A 19,388-nucleotide genomic window follows, 5' to 3' on the forward strand; every position below is an offset into this window, starting at 1 on the left:
TAGTTTTCAAAAAGTGGTTATATCTCAGCCATTCTGAAACTATTACTTTTTAAATCTCTTTTTAAAAGTAAAAACCAAACCAAGTGGGGTTCTGGTGGTTTATGTCTATAATTGTAGCTACTCAGGAGACTAAAATCTGGGGAAAGTCTGTACAGTGATCCAGCAAAAAGCCAGAAGTGGAGCTGTGGCTGTGAGTTCAAGCCCAAGTATAAGCACAAAAACAAAACAAAAGAAAAAACTCAACATATCAAAAATCAAACTACAATTCCAACTGTTTTTCTATTTTCTAGAAATAAAAAGGAAAGTAAAAGTGTTTCTTACAGTATAACCATTTTCATCCTGGGCATTAACTTCTGCTCCATGAGCAACAAGGAGTGCAACAACTTGAGTGTGACCATCCCGAGAAGCATACATGATTGGTGTCATACGTCTCCTGTGAAAAGAAATACTTTGTTAATGCTACCATTAGCAATTGTTCAATTTCATGACCTTAACCATTCACAAAAATAACAAGTAAAAGCTTTCAGTAGAGTAGGTAAATTAAAAATCCAATCTTCCTGCAAATAAGTGTAAATTTACTGAATGCTTACACAGCACCCTCTAGTGAAGAAACAAAAAAATCACTAAGTCACTAACGTAAGCTTGTTTAATTTACATGTTTACCTAAAAGTTATCACCATCTCTACACTGCAATATAATAATGAGTGGCAATAGTAAGATTCCTGATTCACTGGCTTTCTCTTTGCATCATAGTCAGCACTCTGTCAATTTGACCTTCTCTCCACTATTTAAGTCTACTTCATCTCCTTCCTTGTCAAGTGTGTTCTCATCACTTTATACATGGCTTACTGCTTATTTGTGGGCTTTCCTCCACGTTTGTTTAGTAATTTCAAGATTATAAATTTAAAGATTATACCTGTAAAAATCACTTTTTTGGGGGGGCAATCATGGGGCTTGAACTCTGGGCCTGGGCACTATCCCTGAGTTCTTCAGCTGAGGCTAGTATTCTTCCACTTTGAGACACAGCGCCACTTCTGGTTTTTTGGTGGTCAAATGAAGATAACAGTCTCAAGGACTTAAGTGCCCCGGCTGACTTTGAACCATGATCCTCAGATCTCAGCCTCCTACGTAGTTTAGGATTACAGGCATGAGCCACCAACGCCAGGATAAAAATCACTATTATCTTAACACCTGTAAATCTACTCCAACCTAACAATAGTCCTAAATCTCTAGGTCAAGAATACAAGTTTTCACTCTCTGGGGTATCCTGTCTTCAGAGCATAGTCTGGCTGAAATAGCTTTTCATTTTTTACTCCAAAAGGCTTACTCCTAAGATACCTCTAAGGACTGATTTTAGAAAACATCAAAACATACTTCCATATCCTTTGAGGTACCACGAAATCTTAGGATAGGAATTCTTCTCACCTTGCTATCATTACAAAGTATATATATGTATAGTTTTCCAATTCAGCTCTAAGTTCCTTAAGTATAATAACCATTATCTATCTCTCCAATACCTAATCCCCATAGCAATTACTATAATGGACTGTTTGTAATTTAAGTTTATAAATTTTAGTAAGGTATTCTTTCATTATATAAACATAGATGGTATTAATAAGAGCATTACTGAATGCATCTCTATTCTTACTCAGTTTATACATATTAGATGTGCCAGGAGATATGTTAATTTCTTGCTATAATAGATCTATTTTTGAAATTTGATTAAATTTTGGTTTGTGTATATACTAGCCATAAGATCTAGTATATAGAGATTTATGCTTGTTACACTGTGTGTGTGTGCATGTGTGCGTGCGCGCGTGCGTGTGTGTGTGTGTGTGTGTGTGTGTGTGTGTGTGTGTGTGTGTGTGTGTATGTGTATCCAAGTCCTAGGTCTTGAACTTAGAGTCTATTTGCTATCCTTGAGCTTTTGTGTTCAAGGTAAGTACTCTACCACTTCAGCCATCCATCAGTCTACTTCCAGCTTTTCTGGTTGTAAATTGCATATTGGAGTGTCACAAGCTTTCCTTCTTAGGCTAGCTTCAAATTGCAATCCTCAGATCTCAGCCTCCTGAATAGGTAGGATTATAGGCATAAGACACCAGTGTCTAGCTTGTTATATTTTTAAAAACTGATTTTGCCTTTTACTATACCACATTTTTCCTTTATTCTGTTTATCTAATATCAGTAATGTTTAAACTGATGCTATTTACACTATCAGCTTAAGGTTTCAGAGGTGTTGGCTTGGAAACTGTAGCAGGACTGAGTGATGGATGCTTGCGATTGTCTGTGGAGTCAAATAGTAGAGGTACTGGTATGGGGGACTTCTGTATCTTCCTGTACAAGTGTGTACTCATAACATGGTTTTATCCCAGGGATGCAAGAACAGGTCAACATACAAATCAATAAATGTAACACATAAATAGGATTAAGAACAAAACCACATGATCATCTCAATTGATGCAGAAAGGGCCTTTGATAATATGCAACATCCTTTCATGGTAACAGCTTGGGAGAAACTAGGAATCAATAAACCAAATTGAACTTAGTAAGACTATATATGACATATCTTTGGGCAAGTTCATTTTAAATGGGCATAAACTGAAATCATTTTCCCTAAATTCAGGAAGCAAATAAGGATGTCCACTTTCCCCATGATACATATTTAATGTGTATAAGACTTCCTATTCAAAGCAATAAATCAAGAGAAAGAAAAGTGATTCTGAAAAACAAGGAAAAACTTAAATCTTACAGAAAAGGAAGAAAAAGTCTAATTGTGTATATTTGGAAATGTGGTCTTAAACTAAGAATGGAAATAAAATATTTGCTACCTATTCAATTTAAAATCTTTTATCCTTTAATAGGAAGACCTCAGAAATCTGGCGTAAGAACAAATAGCTAAATTAAGCAGGCAAATGAACTGAACAGTTCTCAAAGAGAAAATACAAATGGTTCATAAATACATGAAGTGCTCAATATCATTAAACATAAAGGAAATGCAAATCAACACTACAATGATTCCATCAGCCTAGTCAGAATAAAAATCTTCAAATTAAAAAAACATCAATAAATACTGGTGAGGATGCATGGGGAAAGAAATGGAAAACTTGGATTCGAAAACAAGATCCAACTATGTGTTACCTAAACAAACACATGACAAATATAGGTCTAGAGTGAGAGGAATAGAAAAAGATCTTTTAAGCAAATGGAGTCTTAAAGCAGAGTCATATAAGAAGCTACATGTATCCAATTCTCAGTTAAGTTTTCCTACTTTATGTTGCTATAGTCATTTGTTTCTTTTTGGCAGTACTAAGATTTAAATACAGGACTTCAGACCTCACTAGGCTGGCACACTACTGTGTAAGCCATGTTTCTATCCCTGCTTACTGTCAATTACTTTGGAAATGAGACTCTGGTGAAAATTTCCGCCTGCTGGCCTCAAATGGAAATCCTCCAGATCTCAGCTTCCTGAGTAGACAGGATCACATTCATGATCTCACAATACCTGGCTTGGAGAGACACTGTCTACTACCACTTGCCTTACGCTGCTGTCCACTAAAGCTTGGTAATCTGCTCTACAGTTTGGTAACTGTCAAATTCTTGCAGCATGGATTTAATTCTTCCATTTTCTATGTCCAAGTGATTAAAATATATTAAGTACCTTAACAAAAACCAGTTGCATTTACTAGTGATATTAAGCATGCTTTTCTTTCTTTATGTAATTACACATGTACTTAAAATGCCTTTTATTAGTCTTACTTTCTGGCTATTTCGTTTCAACAAAACATCCACTAGAGGGCATACAAAGAAAAGAAGAAATAAAACACTCAACCTGAAAGGAAAAAAAAAAATGTTTCAAAATAATGTGTTTCTCTGTACTAATAGAATTGCCTTTGTATACGTATTTTATGTGTATTTATTTATTTTACACTCAAGTTTTTGTTGTATACAACAATCATGTTACAGCCAGGAAAATTTTTAAAGCAAGTATGATGAAGGTATTGGCAACAATAAAATACTAAGAATTGGAATTCTAACCTCCAGCGCAGGAGAGTAACTTTACTACATCACCACCGAGAAAAGCTAATCAAATATAAATGCATTCAAAGGTTGGTATGGCTTATATATGGCTTTTGCGTCCACAAACTTGTCTAATGTTAGAAATGTAGGGTGTACAAGGACAGAACTTTTAGAGGGGTTATAGTTACATAAGCCAGTTACTGAGTAGATTTCCCTCATTTCCTCATTTTCTTCCAGTTTTTTTCCCCTCTCTCCTCCTCTCCCCACCTCAAGGTTGACTTCTATTAATTCTTATGAGAACTGTTAAGTTTGAGCTGGGTGCACTTAGTCTTGCTTCCGGTTTTGAGATGTGATTACTCATACATTGCCATGTGCCATTAACTGTAGCCCTCATTAGAAAAAAAACTGATAAAGAGGTGCCATAAGATTTAAACCTTCAAAACTAAGAGTTACAGAAACCTTTTTTCCCGTTATGTACTCTGCTTCATATATTTTGTTACAATGACAAAACATAAAGAAAAGCCAAGTTTGGGAGACCATGATACGCTAAGACTCGGTAAAAAAAGAAGCATTTGTTGAATTAAATCCTACATTTTGGTGATTTTATTATTCCTGATAATAGCTGCCAATTCCTGGGGAGTATAAGAAGAAGGTAGTACTAATAGGTGTTCTTGCAATTCTAGAAACTGTAAGTTGGGAGTTCAGGGCTGCCACAGCACAACCTTCAAATATTATGAGTCTGGAAGAAGGAGAATAAAAGTGACCCTGCAGAGAAATGATCTTCTATGCCTTTGGTCTTTGACGTTTCAAAACATCACACAAATGTATATTGAAGGAGTTGGCTACAAAGCTAAAACCAACTATAAAGAGGATCTTCAGATTTTCGTAAGACTAAGTTAATATAAAACTGGCATTTGTGACCAGGCAATGAAAGAATGACTCAGGTAAACCGTCCCAGTTTAAGATAAGCCCATTAAAGGAACACAAGGAAAACCAACTAATCCTAAAGCCCAGCCTTGTTCCATCTCAGTATCTGACTAGATATTATTCTATCAGCTGAAATTAAGTATTTTGTGGAAGCAAACAGGCTGGCTTTGAACCTTGATTTTCAGATCTTAGCCTCTTGAGTAGCTAGGATTACAGGCATGAGAACTGTGCCTGGCATTTTCCTTAACTTTTGACAGTGAAATTTTTTATAAAATTTTATGTAAAAGCATACTTAGAATAATGCACAAAATGATAATGAGAGTGCTTCATATTGTGGTATATGATATTAGTATTCTCACTGAAAATGTACAATTGTCACTATAGTGCTGAGAACAATGCACTAATTTATAAACTACTCATACAGTATATTGCTCATGTCACATGCATAATGAATATATAGTATATATTATATGCTATATCCAACAGTATATACTATACAATACTCCTATAATAGTTCCCTAAATTTGTTAGTACTTTAGGTAGTTAATTTTATTGGGATGAAAAAAAGTCCTATATTTTGAAAGCCATCAGTTCAGTAATTTAGGACAATATATGGCATCGTATGTTTAGAACATCATATGTTATATGATATATGGAAGGTTTTCTTCCGTAAGATTTGAGAAAAATCATATTAAAACTGAAAATTGTACATGAATGGCTCATAACTGTTATCCTAGCTACTTAGAAAGCTGAGATCTGAGGACCATGGTTCAAAGCTAGCTCCATGAGAGTCATCAAAAAAGCCCAAAATGGATCTGTGGCACAAGTGGAAGAATGCTAGCCTTGATCACCAAAGCTAAGGTAAAGCACCCAGTTTCTGAATTTATGCTGCAGGACCAGCACAAAAGAAAAACAAAAAAACTATGAGTTTTAAGTTCAAAGTTAGAATTTAAAAAACAAAAATAGACAAAAAGAAAGTAAACCACTAGATGAACTATTATCAAAACAGAATTGTGTAAGTATAACCTAATTAGTATATATAACATATTATGATGATCAAGAACACTTACCAGCTTACCAAAAGTAAGTCTATTTGATGGATAACTAAGTTGAAGTTAAATACAGTAATTCTATACTATGTGTCAGATAATAATAATCTGAATCCAAATTTGAATGTTATGTATACACATACATATATGTACATATGTTTGTATATTATATGAATGACCTTGATTTCTGGACGTGTATTTTGTAAGAGTAGTGTTAAAAAAAGCTTTTCATTAACTAGCTTTCTCATCTCTCTCCTGTTCATTTTGTGCTTTCCAAAGGACCAGGTAGATTTCAAGGTATATAAATGGCATTATTTATGCTATGCATTAAGTATGAAAAGCAAAATTGTCACTACATACCTAACATACAAAAGCCAGATGTTGATGGTTTATACCTACAATCCTCAGGAAGCTGAGGTCAAAGGACCTAGGTTCAAAGTCATCGAGGGTGGACTGATCCATGAGACACTAGTCTCCAATTAAACAGGAAAAAAGTATTAGAACTAGAGGTGTGGCTCAAGTGTATATTACCAACTGTGACTGAAATTCTAAGAGTAGAAGGCCCTAAGTTTGAGCCCTAGTACCAGAGCATATAACAACCTCTTCCCTCAAATCTCAAATTCAACTTGTTAACAAAGATAAAATCAGTTTATATATAAGAAAAAGAAAGATTAATAAGATATGATAAGTTGCAAGTGGCGCTGTTCCTCAAAGTTGTAGAGCACTAGCCTTGAGCTGAAGAGCTCAGGGACAGTGCCCAGGCCCAACCAAATAAAAAAAAAAGAAAAAGATGACAACCAATATATAATAATAAAAATACATATTAAACTTAATTATAAAAAGAAAAATAATGAATGTGTTATATGAATGGACTAGGCATGTAGCTCAGAGATAAAGCACTTGCCTAGATCCAAGATTTGATCCCTAGCACTGAAAAACAATAAAACAAAACTTAGTCAGTTTTAGCCATCAAACTGCTAAAAGCACCAAGCCTACCAAGATGTCAAAACTGTTTTTAAAATGGATGCTCCCTCCCATAATATACAGAATAAAGTGGAAAAACATGGATACGTATCAATTTTAATTATATAAGCTCTTTAAATCTACTTTTACAAGTATTTCTGTAGAACTAGTATGTACTAATAATATTATCATCTTCATTGTTAGTAGAAAACATTTCAGAGCCTTACTCTGTGGCTAAGCACACAAAAAATTCCTCCTTTTCTGTGATGTTTGTATCTCCATGTTATAAAAATGCAACAAAAAGTATCTCAAAGTTACTGAGCCAGTGAGTGATAAAGGCGGAAATCAGAGGTTGGCAACCTGGCTCATGAGACAGTATCCTTTTTTTTTTATTTTTTATTTTTTTGGTACTGGGTCATGAATCCAGAGCATTGCACCTGCTAGTAATACTTTGCCACTGAGCTATATCCCAGCACTGTTACCAACATTTAACAGAAAAATGTAAAAACTGTACATAACCTAAATGTTATCAATACAGTTCAATCAATTATAGTGTATTAATAATTCTATGTAACTATTAAATAATGGTATACTCATTAAATACTGACAAATAATAGCCCAAGCTCATGTTTGAATTATGTAAGTGTGCACCTGTGTTTATGTATGCTAAATGATATTTTATGATAAAATGTATTATTTATGTATTTAAGGAGGCTAGAGAAAAATCACATGATAGGGAAATTTCTAGTAATATTTTTTTTCTTTTTTCCTTTGAAAAAAGGTTTGAACTCAATCTCATGTGGGCTAGGCAGGCAGTCTATCACTGACTCATACTTTTAGCTCTAGTAATGCTTTCCTAAATTAGCTACTTAAAAATTGTTTTGAAAGAATGTTTGTGTGACTTCTATGTTTTCAAAAGATTATGTCACACATTTACTTAACACTAGAAAACAAGTTAATACTGTAATCCAGTATACATTTAATATACAAAGCTGCTTCAGTGACATTTATAACTAAATTTATAATTTGAGAAGGAAAGCAACAATTTTCCCAGGGTTTCTGCTGTTTATTAAAACAGAAATGACATTCAACCAGTTAATTATCACACAGTGATTACATCAAAACTTTGGGCACCAGTTTATGTGTACTAGCTTATCAATTGTAATAAAACAACTACTGGAATTAAAATGCCACATCATTTTATGAAACTTTTTTTTCTGGACTTAGATGTATATCACATAAAAGAAGGAATTTTGTGTTTAGCCACAGAATAAGGCTCTGAAATGTTTCTACTAACAATGAAGATGACAATATTATTAATGCATACTAGTTCTACAGAAATACTTGTAAAAGCAGAATTAAAGAACTCTGGGCTGAGGCGCTGTCCCTGAACTGGGTCTTCGTGCATGCTAGGCAAGCACTCTACCAGTAGGCCAAACTCCTGGCCCCTCTTGTAGAAGTAGTTTTTGAGAAGTTTAAAACATTAAGTCAAAGAAAAGAATTGCATTTAACTCAGGGAGGCAAGCCAGCAAGCCTGCTATCTCAGGTTCAAAAACATTGCATAAATGGTTTGGTTTCATTAGATATGTTAAAGCATAAGTCCAATTTCAAGGAGCAACTTAACTAGTTATAATCTAACTAGAAGTTATGCCATAAATAACAGAATAAAAGTTCCTGTGAGTTGATGCACTAAAAATCTACAGTTTAAATTCTTTACAATCTTTACTTGCTTAAATAGTGACTATTTAGTATAAAAGTCTCGGCCTTTCTGACTGTAACAGTTTCTCATGTTTTGTACCACTGATATGTTTGGGTTTATAATTCTTGGTTTGGAAGAGCTATCTTATGAACTGTAAGATGTCAGCAGCATTCCTGTCCACTAACCCACTAACTGCTAGTAACATCTTTCAGGTGTAACTATCATTAAGGCATTGCCAAATGTCTAACATAGGCAGACGAGACTGCTTGAGAAGTACTCAAACTAGACCTGCTTTTTAAATATGCCTTTGATATTTTTAACAGGGGATTGCAATAACCCAATTGCAAAACACATAGGGCCATACAGAATGAAGTGTAGCAACATGAACTCCAAGAAATGGAAACAAGAGGTCCTTATTATGTTCTGTTTGTAGTTATATTTTTTGTTTTGCTTTGTTTTTTCATTTTTTTGCAGTTTTCTGTACCTTGTATCTTGTACACAAGTTTATTCCACCTGTGAAAGAGACAGGGAATCATAGAAACAGCAGGACAAAGAATGAACTAATGCAACATAGATACTTAAAACTAGGTAGAAAATGAACTCTACAACTAGGGAGAGAGGGGAGTAGTGAGTGTTAAATAGGAGAAAATGAGGGGGTAACAAGTGTTTAAAAACAAATTACCTTACTTACATAAATGATAACCCCCTTGCTCATCAACTTTTAATAAAGATAAAAAATTATTTCAGCAAAGATCTGGAAATTACCTAGCGCCCTACAGTACCTCATAAGACTGCTATTCCAGTAGCACAGAAGCTAAATTAAAAGAACTTTCCAGAGGAAACATGATTATTCATATCAAGCAAGAGATCACAAAAATTTGAATTGATAAAATTACGAAAAATGATTCCATTAATACCAGACATTTCTGTGGAATGAGCTAATTACTACTTCATTTTGAAGATTAAATAACAGACACAAAGAGGCATAACAGGAAGGTAGAGTAGAAGATGGAACCACATAAGTAAGTCAATATGGCAGAAACTATAAGCAATTTTATTCACTCTATTACTGACATTTCAATACATTCAAAATATGTTGCTTTTATGTGCCTGAATACTATTATGCAAATGTTATTACCGAATAAATTGGAAAAAACAAGTAAATTGGTACCTAATTAAAGTTAAATCAGGAGTCTTAGGAAAAACAAACACTTCAATATATTTTCTTACTATTTGTATAAAGGTATAAAGTGTAATAGGGAGAAAATACTTAAGATGCTTTACTATTGTAGCTCTCTAATATTCCAGTCTATAACTCACAGTAAATGGTAATTTATTGTCAACTTTCTCATTCCAATTCTTTTTGTTGTTGTTGTTTTGGTGTACTAAGGGGCTTGAACTTAGGGCCTGGGCCCTGTCCTTGCTAGTGCTCTACCACTCTGAGCTACTTAGTGTCACATTTTGTTTTCTGGTGAAGATAATTTCCTATCAGCTGGCTTTGAACCACAATCCTTAGATCTCAGCTTCCTGAGTAGTTATGATTACAGGTGTGAACCACTAGCATCCAGCTCACATTCCAAATTCTTGTGACCTCCTCCAAAACATTAAATATAGAATGTCTATAAGGGTTTACACTGGAACCACAACATTGTGACCTATTTTCATCCATCAATTATTTGGCCAGGTAATATACATTATTCATGAGTTTTAAAATTTACAGTATTAAACAATTAGCAAGGTGATAGTCAAAGGACAGTGCCTTTAAACTTTTTGAATGGATAATAAAGCTCTTACCTACAAGCAACATTTGGGTCAGCATTTCTTGAAAGAAGTAGCTCTACACATTTCAAGATCTGTTCTTCTGAACCACGAGCAGAACAGGCAGTTATCAAAATAGTCAACTTATCTATAGTGAAGAAAAAGTAAGGGGAAAAATCCTTACACATTAAGAAGTATGTTTACTTGGCTTCCTTACACTTCTTCCAAGATCTCTCTGTTGGCACACTTCATAAAACAGGGGATTAGGGATAAATCCCTTTCACGTGAAAAGTGCATACATTAACTTCTTTTCCTGATTTTCATCTCTTCAGGAGAACATAAAATAGTTAGCCAGGCATAGTAGTTCATGCTTATAATTTCAGCACATGAGGCTAAGGAAAAAATGATTTCAATTTCAAGGAGAGCCTGGGCTCCCACCCTGGGTTAGATGAGTTTCTGCTAGTTTGGACTGTGCACAGACAAGCCTACCTCAAAAACAAAATGAAAAAACAATGTGATAACACCACATATCTGAGTATGAACAACTTCTGATGGATTAAAATTTGTGTAGCTGAACTCATGATTGGAAAACAATGATCTATTGTCTCTGATTTCACTTTCTCACTTACTTGACAATGCTTGAAACATGCCTTGTAAGTTCCCCTGCTGAAACTACCAATAACAGCCATTTTCATTTGTTTCTTTTTTTACTTGATCTCTTTGAACTTAGCCTATTTCCTAAAATTCCTCTTCTCTTGGCTTTCTATGACATCAAGGGAGGAAAGTGTATATTAACACATAAAAGTACTTCTCAATTAAGAACTCAAGAATTTAAGACTGTTCCTAATAGCTATGCTTTATTTATTTATTTTTGCCAGTCCTGGGCTTGAGCTCAGGGCCTGAGCACTGTCCTTGGACTTTCTCAAGGCTAGAGCTCTACCACTTGAGCCTCAGCACCACTTCTGGCTTTTTCTATATATGTGGAACCAAGGAATCAAACCCGGGTCTTCGTGCATGCTAGGCAAGCACTTTAACCACTAGGCCAAACTCCCGGCCCTCCTAATAGCTATGCTTTAAATTAGTGGTTCAATACTGACATAACATAGTTTACCCATTTCTGCATTAATACACTATAATTCCCATGATCACATCATTTTTTGAAACTAATACCAACTTTCTTTATCTAATGGGGTACTGTGACATAACAAATTTATGTATACATATACTCTAAAAATGTAACATGAAAAAAGTTTTTAAAAAGTAAAATGCTTTACAACAATGTATTCTTTGATTACAGAGAGGGAGAAAAGAAAATCCATAAATATTTTGAGTATTATACACATATATGTGGTGTTGAATTTAAACAGTCTCATACTTGGCAGGGACTCTTTATTTAGAGTAGCCCAGGACAAAACTAAAAGAGACCAATGAAACCATACCTGAAAAATAATTGAAGAATAAAAGGGCCAGGGTATAGTTCAAGTACAGAGAGGCTCAAGGACAGAGTCCAGGCCCTGAGTTAAAAAGTGTATGTTATAAAGATAACGTTTGAAGTTTTTTTGAAATGTAGGTTTTTAACTTTACTGTATTCATTATTTACCTAACACCACTAGTAGAAAGGGTTTTTCAAATTGCTGTTTTTTTTCTCTTTGTGCCAGTCTTAGGGCTTGAACTCAGGGCCTGAACACTGTCCTTGGGATATCTCAAGGCTAGAGCTCTACCACTTGAAGCACAGCACCACTTCAGGTTTTTTCTATATATGTGGTACCAAGGAATCGAACCTAGATCTTCATGCATGGTAGGCAAGCACTCTACCATTAGGCCAAACTCCCGGCCCCTGCTTTAATTTTTTCAAATTGCATAATTTCTGATTGGAAATAAGAAGATTACAGTAAAAATACAGTCAAATTTCCTCAATATTTTATCCTTAAATCAGGTGTCCCGAGTTCAAGCACTAGTACTGGCATCAGAATATAAAACATCTTACCCTTACTAAAGCTTGCATTAGCACCTCTGTCCAAAAGAAATCTAACCAGTTCTACATTGGCAATGCTGGCAGCATACATAAGAGGTGTCCATCCATACCGGAAGCTGGAATCTACATTAATACCTGCCAATTTAAAAACAAGTTTTAAAAACTTCACCAACAAAGCCAAAATAAAAACAAAACATAACAAACAACAAAAGAAATCTTAATTTCAACTCAACATGTGTGAATTATATCCTCATAGCAACAAATACCATGTAATTTATTCTAGTTTATTTAGTAATGGCTTCAGAAAAAGTTATACGAGAACTTTAGTAGAATTTTCTAACTTCAGTTTCACCATAGACATATTCATAGAGAATTGGTGTGACTAATGTCTTTTAAGTTAGAATATTATCCCAGGGCAGAATCATACTTCTGACAGTTGTAAATAACACATACATATCTAAAATAATTTTAACTTTCCCAATACAAAACACTAAGATTATGTGTCTAATTCCTAATTCTCATTTTAATTAGAAGTTACATGAACAACACTGTGAGAAAACACAAAATCACCTATCTTTCTACACATATATTTATACATATAGAGATAGTTATGTGTGTGTTGGCTGCCTCCACTTGTATTTAATACAGTAAAGTATAGTAGGATTAAGTACAATGAAACTAGTGGAGGATCTTGAAGCATTAGTAGTTGATGTTAATGACAGGCAAATGTGGGGATTTACAGTATTAAACAGAGCCTACTGCTATGTGTTTTTAGTCAACCATTGAAGCTCATTTTAATTAACAAAATTTTAATGCGCATTTTAAAAAGTTAATAAAAGGGCTGGTAGTATGACTCAGCTGAGCAAGTTAGCTGGGTAAGCCTGAGGCCATGAGTTCAAGTACCATTAGGATAAAACAATGCATGCATGGTTCATGCATGCAATCCTATATACTCAAGAGACTGAGATCCAGGCTGGACAGAAAATTCCTAGAGACTCTATTTCCAACATAACCAACAAAAAACTAACATTGGCCTTTTGAGATATAGCTAAGGCAGAGCTCCAGGGGAGCAATCAAGCTGAACAAGAGTGCAAAGCAAAGAGTTCAAGTCCAAAACTGACCACCACAAAAAAGAAATCAATATTAATCTATCTATATGTATAACATATATAGTATATAGCCACGAGTACAATGATGTCTTACTTTGGTTTTCACAATACATTAAGTATTAGAGGTGATGACTACTAAGACATTTTATACTAAATGCCAAATAGCTTTCTCTTTTTTTCTTTGTATCTTTTCTTTCCCACCTTCACCACCACATTTTTTTTTGCCAGTCCTGGGGCTTGAACTCAGGGTTTGAGTACTGCCCTTGGGCTATTTTTCTCAAGGCTAGTGGTCTGCCACTTGAGCCACAGCACCTCTTCCAGCTTTTTTCCATGTATGTGGTACCGAGGAATTGAACCTAGGTCTTTGTGCATACTAGGCAAGCACTCTACCACTAGGCCAAACTCATTGCCCTTACCACCACATTTTTAGTAATATTATCTATAAGAATAATAGGAAAATGATCTTTTTAAAAATTCACTCATATGCTTTCATTTGCAGCCTACTAAAGAGAAAACTTTTTTTTTTTTTTTTTTTTTGCTAGTCCTGGGCTTGAACTCAGGGGCTGGTCACTGTCCTTGGGCTTTCTCAAGGCCAGAGCTCTACCACTTGAGCAACAGCACCATTTCTGGCTTTTTTTTTCTATGTATTTGGTACCGAGGACTGAATCCAGGTCTTCGTGCATGCTATGTAAGCACTCTACCACTAGGCTGAACTTCTGGCCCTAAAGAGAAATTTTTGATATCTACATTTGTTTTATGAACCAATGTTTTGTATGTGTGGAGTTGCTGTGGTAATTTTGAGTAATTTCTGTCAGTGTAGTTAATGATTTACATTTGTATATAAAGGTAATTTAAAGTTATTTCTCTTAATTCACAGAAAAGGATTTGGGAGCCTGGACAGAATAATATTTTACATAATGAGATTGATGCACTGGAAGTTATATTTGCTTTGTACAAAACAAACAAGGAGGAAGAAGAGGAAGAGGAGGAAGAAGAGGAATCAGAAGAGGAGATTGGGATAGGATCACTCAAGACTATGATTCCTTAAGTAGATCTGAGGGAATGACATTGGATAATATTACAAATGTGAGTACAAACAGAGGATCTCAAGCAGTCATTATTTCAGATCCAGCTAAGATAGAACAACTAATCTATGGACATTTAAGACTAGTTCTGTCAGCAACACACCACCAACCTTTAAAAATTAAGAACCCCAATAAACTTAACTGCATTCATTTGACACTTTTTAACTCTCACCAGAATCTAGGAGCTCCTCCACTAAGGAGATATCACCCGTGGTCAATGCTTTCTTAAATGCTTCATTTTTTTCTTCAACTGGTAACGGCCTTCTGAATTTCTTAACAAAAAAAACAAACACCAAGAACCAAAAAAAAAAAAATGCAGAAAGTTAAAATGTCCATTAGTTTCATTACTATTTCCACCAGTAAAAAAAAATGCTTGGATAAGTATTGGTAAGATTTCTATTTTTTTCACTGTCACTTTAAACATTATTTTGTTATTATAAAGGTGATAGACTAAGGAAAATTACCATTTCATAAGTCAACTAATGAATACTTTGTTTTTGGTCGGTTTGTGGGGTTTGAACTCTGGGCCTGGGCGCTGTCCCTGAGCTCTTCAGCTCAAGGCTAGTGCTCTGCCACTGAACCATAGCACCACTTCCGGTTTTCTGGTGGTTACCTGGAGATAAGAATCTCTTGGACTATCGTGCCCAGGCTGGCTCTGAACCGCGATCTTCAGACCTCAGCCTCCCGAGGAGCTGGGATGACAGGCGTGAGCCACCAGCGCCTGGCTCGTGCATCTCTTCCTGGATCATGTCTTCCCCCACCACACTCCCTATCCCCGTCTCTGCCCACAAGTTGTATGGTTCATTTTCAACACAGTGTCCGGGGACTCCCAGGGCTGCATCGGTTCACCCTTGGTTTCTTTCGGGTTTCTGGCCCGGAAGACTCTCCTAGAATCTGTGCGCAGCCTGGCAGGGAGGTGGCGGGCCTGGCGTCCCAGCTCGGCACCGGGCGGCCCCGAGGTGGTGGGAGGACGGCGTCCACCTAGGCCTCCAGGACCACAGGCCAGAGGTCCTGAGGGAACTTCCAACACCACGGGAAGGACTCACCCAGGAACTGCAGCCCATGGAGGGAGAGGGAAACAAACATCAGTTGGAACGCCAGGAAAAAACAACAACAAAAAAACCCTCCGCGGGTTTGCCTCAAGGCCAAACGTCCGTATTTGGAAAGCCGGGGACAGAAGGTTCGGGAAGAAGTCAATCCACCCGACGAGGCCTTGCCTCCCAGGTCCACACCAGGCCTCTTCCCATACCTGAGAAGCCCGGTCGAGACACCCAATCTCCCAGCCGTCGTCTTCGCTGTCGCTGCTCTCACCTCCGCCAGCCACGGCCAGGCCCCGCAGCGCGTTGGGCGCCGCCATGCCCTGCGCCGCCATGCTCTCCAGACAGCTCTTCTGACGCCTGCGCACTGTGCCGGCGCGGGAACGCGGCGTACCCCGAGGAGCGACTGACACGCGCAGAAGTGATGAGAGCTGCGCAGGGAGCTTACTGCGCAGGCGCTTGTACGGAGTTGCGCATGGCTCACATAGGAGGCCCCCCCTTCGCCCCATTCTGTCATCAACTTTTTTTGTTGTTCTTTCCTTTTCCTTTCTTTTCTTCCTTTGTCCGCTCTTCTTTGTTCATTTATCCCAGGCCTGGGGCTTGAACTCCAGGCCTGACTGCTGTCCCTGAGTTAAGGCTAGCACTCTACCACTTGAGCCACAACTCCACTTCCAGCTTATTTGTTTTCATTTTCTTTTTTTCTTTTTTTTTGGTGGTTAATTGGAGATGAACGTCTCATGGACTTCCCTCCCCTGGCTGGTTTTGAGCTATGATCCTGAGATCTTAGCCTCCTGAGTAGGCCTCAGCCATTGGCGCCCGGCTTTGTCAACCTTTCTTAAAGGAGAGTGGAGAACCACCTCTCTTGCCTGGGCTGTGGGACTGGCACAGGTGGCTCACCATAGCCCTGGCTGGCCTTTCTAATTCCTTTCAGGGAATTGAAACTATGTATTTTGATCTATGTGATGTTCTCCCTTGCAAGAAATGCTCCACATGTAGCAGAAGCTAAGTTAGGCTACTCGGTCCCCTCTTATTCACTTCATGGACCCCTGTCAAACCTTCACTCACTGTAGCCTGTGGCAACAAGGAGCCAGTGAAAGTACCTCTTTAAATCTTTAAAGAATTCTTTCTTTACATTTCCTGTGATCCCAGATCTGTCTGCCTATTGTTAGACGCTAAGCACTGTCCTGCTATGAAGTGTGGATGCCACCGAGGGATAAGAAGACTGGGGGTGGGGGAAGGAGGACTGAGGATATCGCTGAAAACTGAAAATGTTTAGGCCACAAGCCCAGTTCTGGATTCCACCTGTAAAGTGAAAGTCATTGTATCAGATGAAAGACGAGGAGCACACCAGGTGATCATGCTTGTAACTCTACTTATTTAGGAGGCTGGCATCTGGGTCATCTTGATTTCAAAGCCAGTTCAGGCAGAACCAGCCTTGAGACACTATCTCCAAAATAATCAGCACAAATCTAGGCTGGAAGCTGAGTGCCAGCTACTCAGCTACTCAGGAGGCTGACATCTGAGGATCCCACTTTGAAGCCAGTCTGGACAGGAAATTCCATGAAACTCTTTATCATCAATTAACCATGCACATACACAAGTGTGCACACACACACACACACACACACTGTAAGTTGAGCCATGATTCAAGTGGTGAAGTGCTGATCATGAGTAGCTTAGGCTCAGTAGTACCCAGGCCCTGTCTTTGTGCCCCAGGACCAGTACAAAACAACATCAAAAACAAAAGCTAGGCGGGAATGGTAGTTCAAGGAGTAGAGGGCCAGCCCTGTGCAAGAAAGACAAGAGAGTATGAGGTACTGACTTGCTCCAGAACTGCCCCCCCCCTTTTTAAGTGAAGAGTAAAAGAAAGAAAAAGGTTTAATCACTGAAGGGGGGGTCATCCACAGCATGGAATACTATTTTTTGTGTACAAACATCAGGATGATTCTAAATCCAGTATCACCTCACCTTAACTTATTACATCTGAAAAGATTAGATTTTCAAATAAGGTTCAACTCACAGGTTCTGGGTGGACCTGAGCCATTAATTATGAACAATGGAAAGACAGGAATGCTGACTTGTAGGACAGGAATGAAGAAGAGGAAAGATCTTGGAGGAAATACAGAAGTTGTTCTGCACAGAGAGAGCCTAAAAAATGAGGCACATCATGTTCAGACAAGACTAGAGTTCCTCAGTGAGGCCTGTACTGCTGGTTAAGTTTTAGAAGTCATCTTCCTCCGAGTTAATAATGGGCGTATTAAATTGATGATCAAGAAGAGAATGAGGTCACAGTGCCATCCAGGAATATATCTTTCTGAGCACTCAATTCTTTTATGAAAGAACCACCTTTAGGAAAGAAAGTATTAAGTGGGCTTAAGAAATAGTAATCAAATAATAATAAACAATGAAGGCATCAATGTTATCAAATTCTTGCCCTGAATTGACCCAAGATGGTAATAGTAGTTGTAATAATAGTAACTCATTATTATTACTATATTCTTTTTATAATGCTTTCTATGTATGAGTCACTGCTCAAAGGGCTTTAACAATGTTAAGCCTGTTAATCTTCACATGATCCTACTGAAGTAAATATTATCTATGATTTACAGAGGGGGAAATTATGGCACAGAGTTTTAAAGTCACTTGTCTAACATTACCCACTTTGAAGAGCAGGGAGTAGTTCATATTTTACATTCTAACCATTAAACAAACACTTCACGCATCCTGATATTTCTCTAAAGTATCCATCAAGGCACAGAATTCTTGCTACATCTTGTGAGATTCTCCTTGTCCTCTCCTCCACAGAGGAGGAAACTGAAATACAGAAAGGTCATATATACACTGTCCAAGGTCAGAGATCTCTAGTAGTCCAAATTCATACTAAACTATCTGACTCCAGAATGCTGCTCTGGTTGAACTTGGGTAAGTGATACCCAGAAAGGTTCTGTCTTCACTGGTTGATACTTGTTTCTATCATTTCTTTGACTTCCATACTCTGGGAGATATACTCCTTTTCAAAGAGAATTTCATCTTCTTACTAGAAAGTCAATCTCGGAATAAACTGAGATTCATTTGCAGGTAAATCACAAATTTATTCCCAGCCAGATAAGAAATCAGTAGTTTAGTTTTGTCTGAAAAGTTTTGGGAATTTCCCGTGGGTGACTTCCTGGAATGGATCAGAAAGCCACCTACCCACTTCATTAATGACTACAGTGTTCTGCTTGGTTCACTGATGACAGGGGGCCGATAAAACAAAGAGGTCAAGGAAACAGCTGCACACTAGGAATAAATATTGCTCAAATTTAGCTTTCCTTAGTTCCTTGGTTTATTTTTTATTATCTTGCAAACTTTGACTCAGATATTAGGGATGATTAGCTAGAAAAAGTTTATTTTCCCATGACAAATGTTAATACTGTGTTTTGTGTCAAATTCATCTTAAAATTAGTGTAATCATATTTTTGTAATTTATTCTTTTTTCTATATCAATAGGTGCTATTACTTTTAAATTTGATAAATAAAAACAATGAGATCTTGAAATCTTCTGTCTGAGATCCAGTTGAATCAATTCCCTCTTGCGCAGCTAATTATAGAACATTAAAATGATAAAAAGTATTTTTTCAATAATTAGTATTCATATTCACAAGGCAGTCAAGGAAATAATAGTAATTATTTTTTATTATATAACATTAATTGATTCCATAAGTACTCTCTGTGCTCCTACTATATTTTTGAGGCATCAAGAAAGTAGAGGCAAGATCCTTGACCTCAG

At 36.9% G+C, this 19,388-nt stretch overlaps 1 protein-coding gene across 1 annotated transcript in view; it reads right to left on the bottom strand.

Annotated features, from left to right (window-relative positions):
- Asz1 (ankyrin repeat, SAM and basic leucine zipper domain containing 1) overlaps positions 1-15,972 on the bottom strand; it is a 37,782-nt gene extending 21,810 nt beyond the window's left edge. The window contains exons 1-5 of the mRNA XM_090332371.1: positions 15,832-15,972; positions 14,755-14,854; positions 12,401-12,523; positions 10,450-10,561; positions 322-433 (exon numbers count right to left, since the gene is read on the bottom strand). Of these exons, the coding sequence (XP_090188497.1) occupies positions 322-433; positions 10,450-10,561; positions 12,401-12,523; positions 14,755-14,854; positions 15,832-15,954 (570 nt within the window). The 5' untranslated portion in view covers positions 15,955-15,972. The remainder of the gene's footprint in view (positions 1-321; positions 434-10,449; positions 10,562-12,400; positions 12,524-14,754; positions 14,855-15,831) is intronic.
- Positions 15,973-19,388: the final 3,416 nt, after the last annotated feature.

Source organism: Megascapheus bottae, chromosome 5 (assembly GCF_031878675.1).
Source record: "Megascapheus bottae isolate mThoBot1 chromosome 5, mThoBot2.hap1, whole genome shotgun sequence".
In the NCBI taxonomy this organism is placed as follows: domain Eukaryota; kingdom Metazoa; phylum Chordata; class Mammalia; order Rodentia; family Geomyidae; genus Megascapheus; species Megascapheus bottae.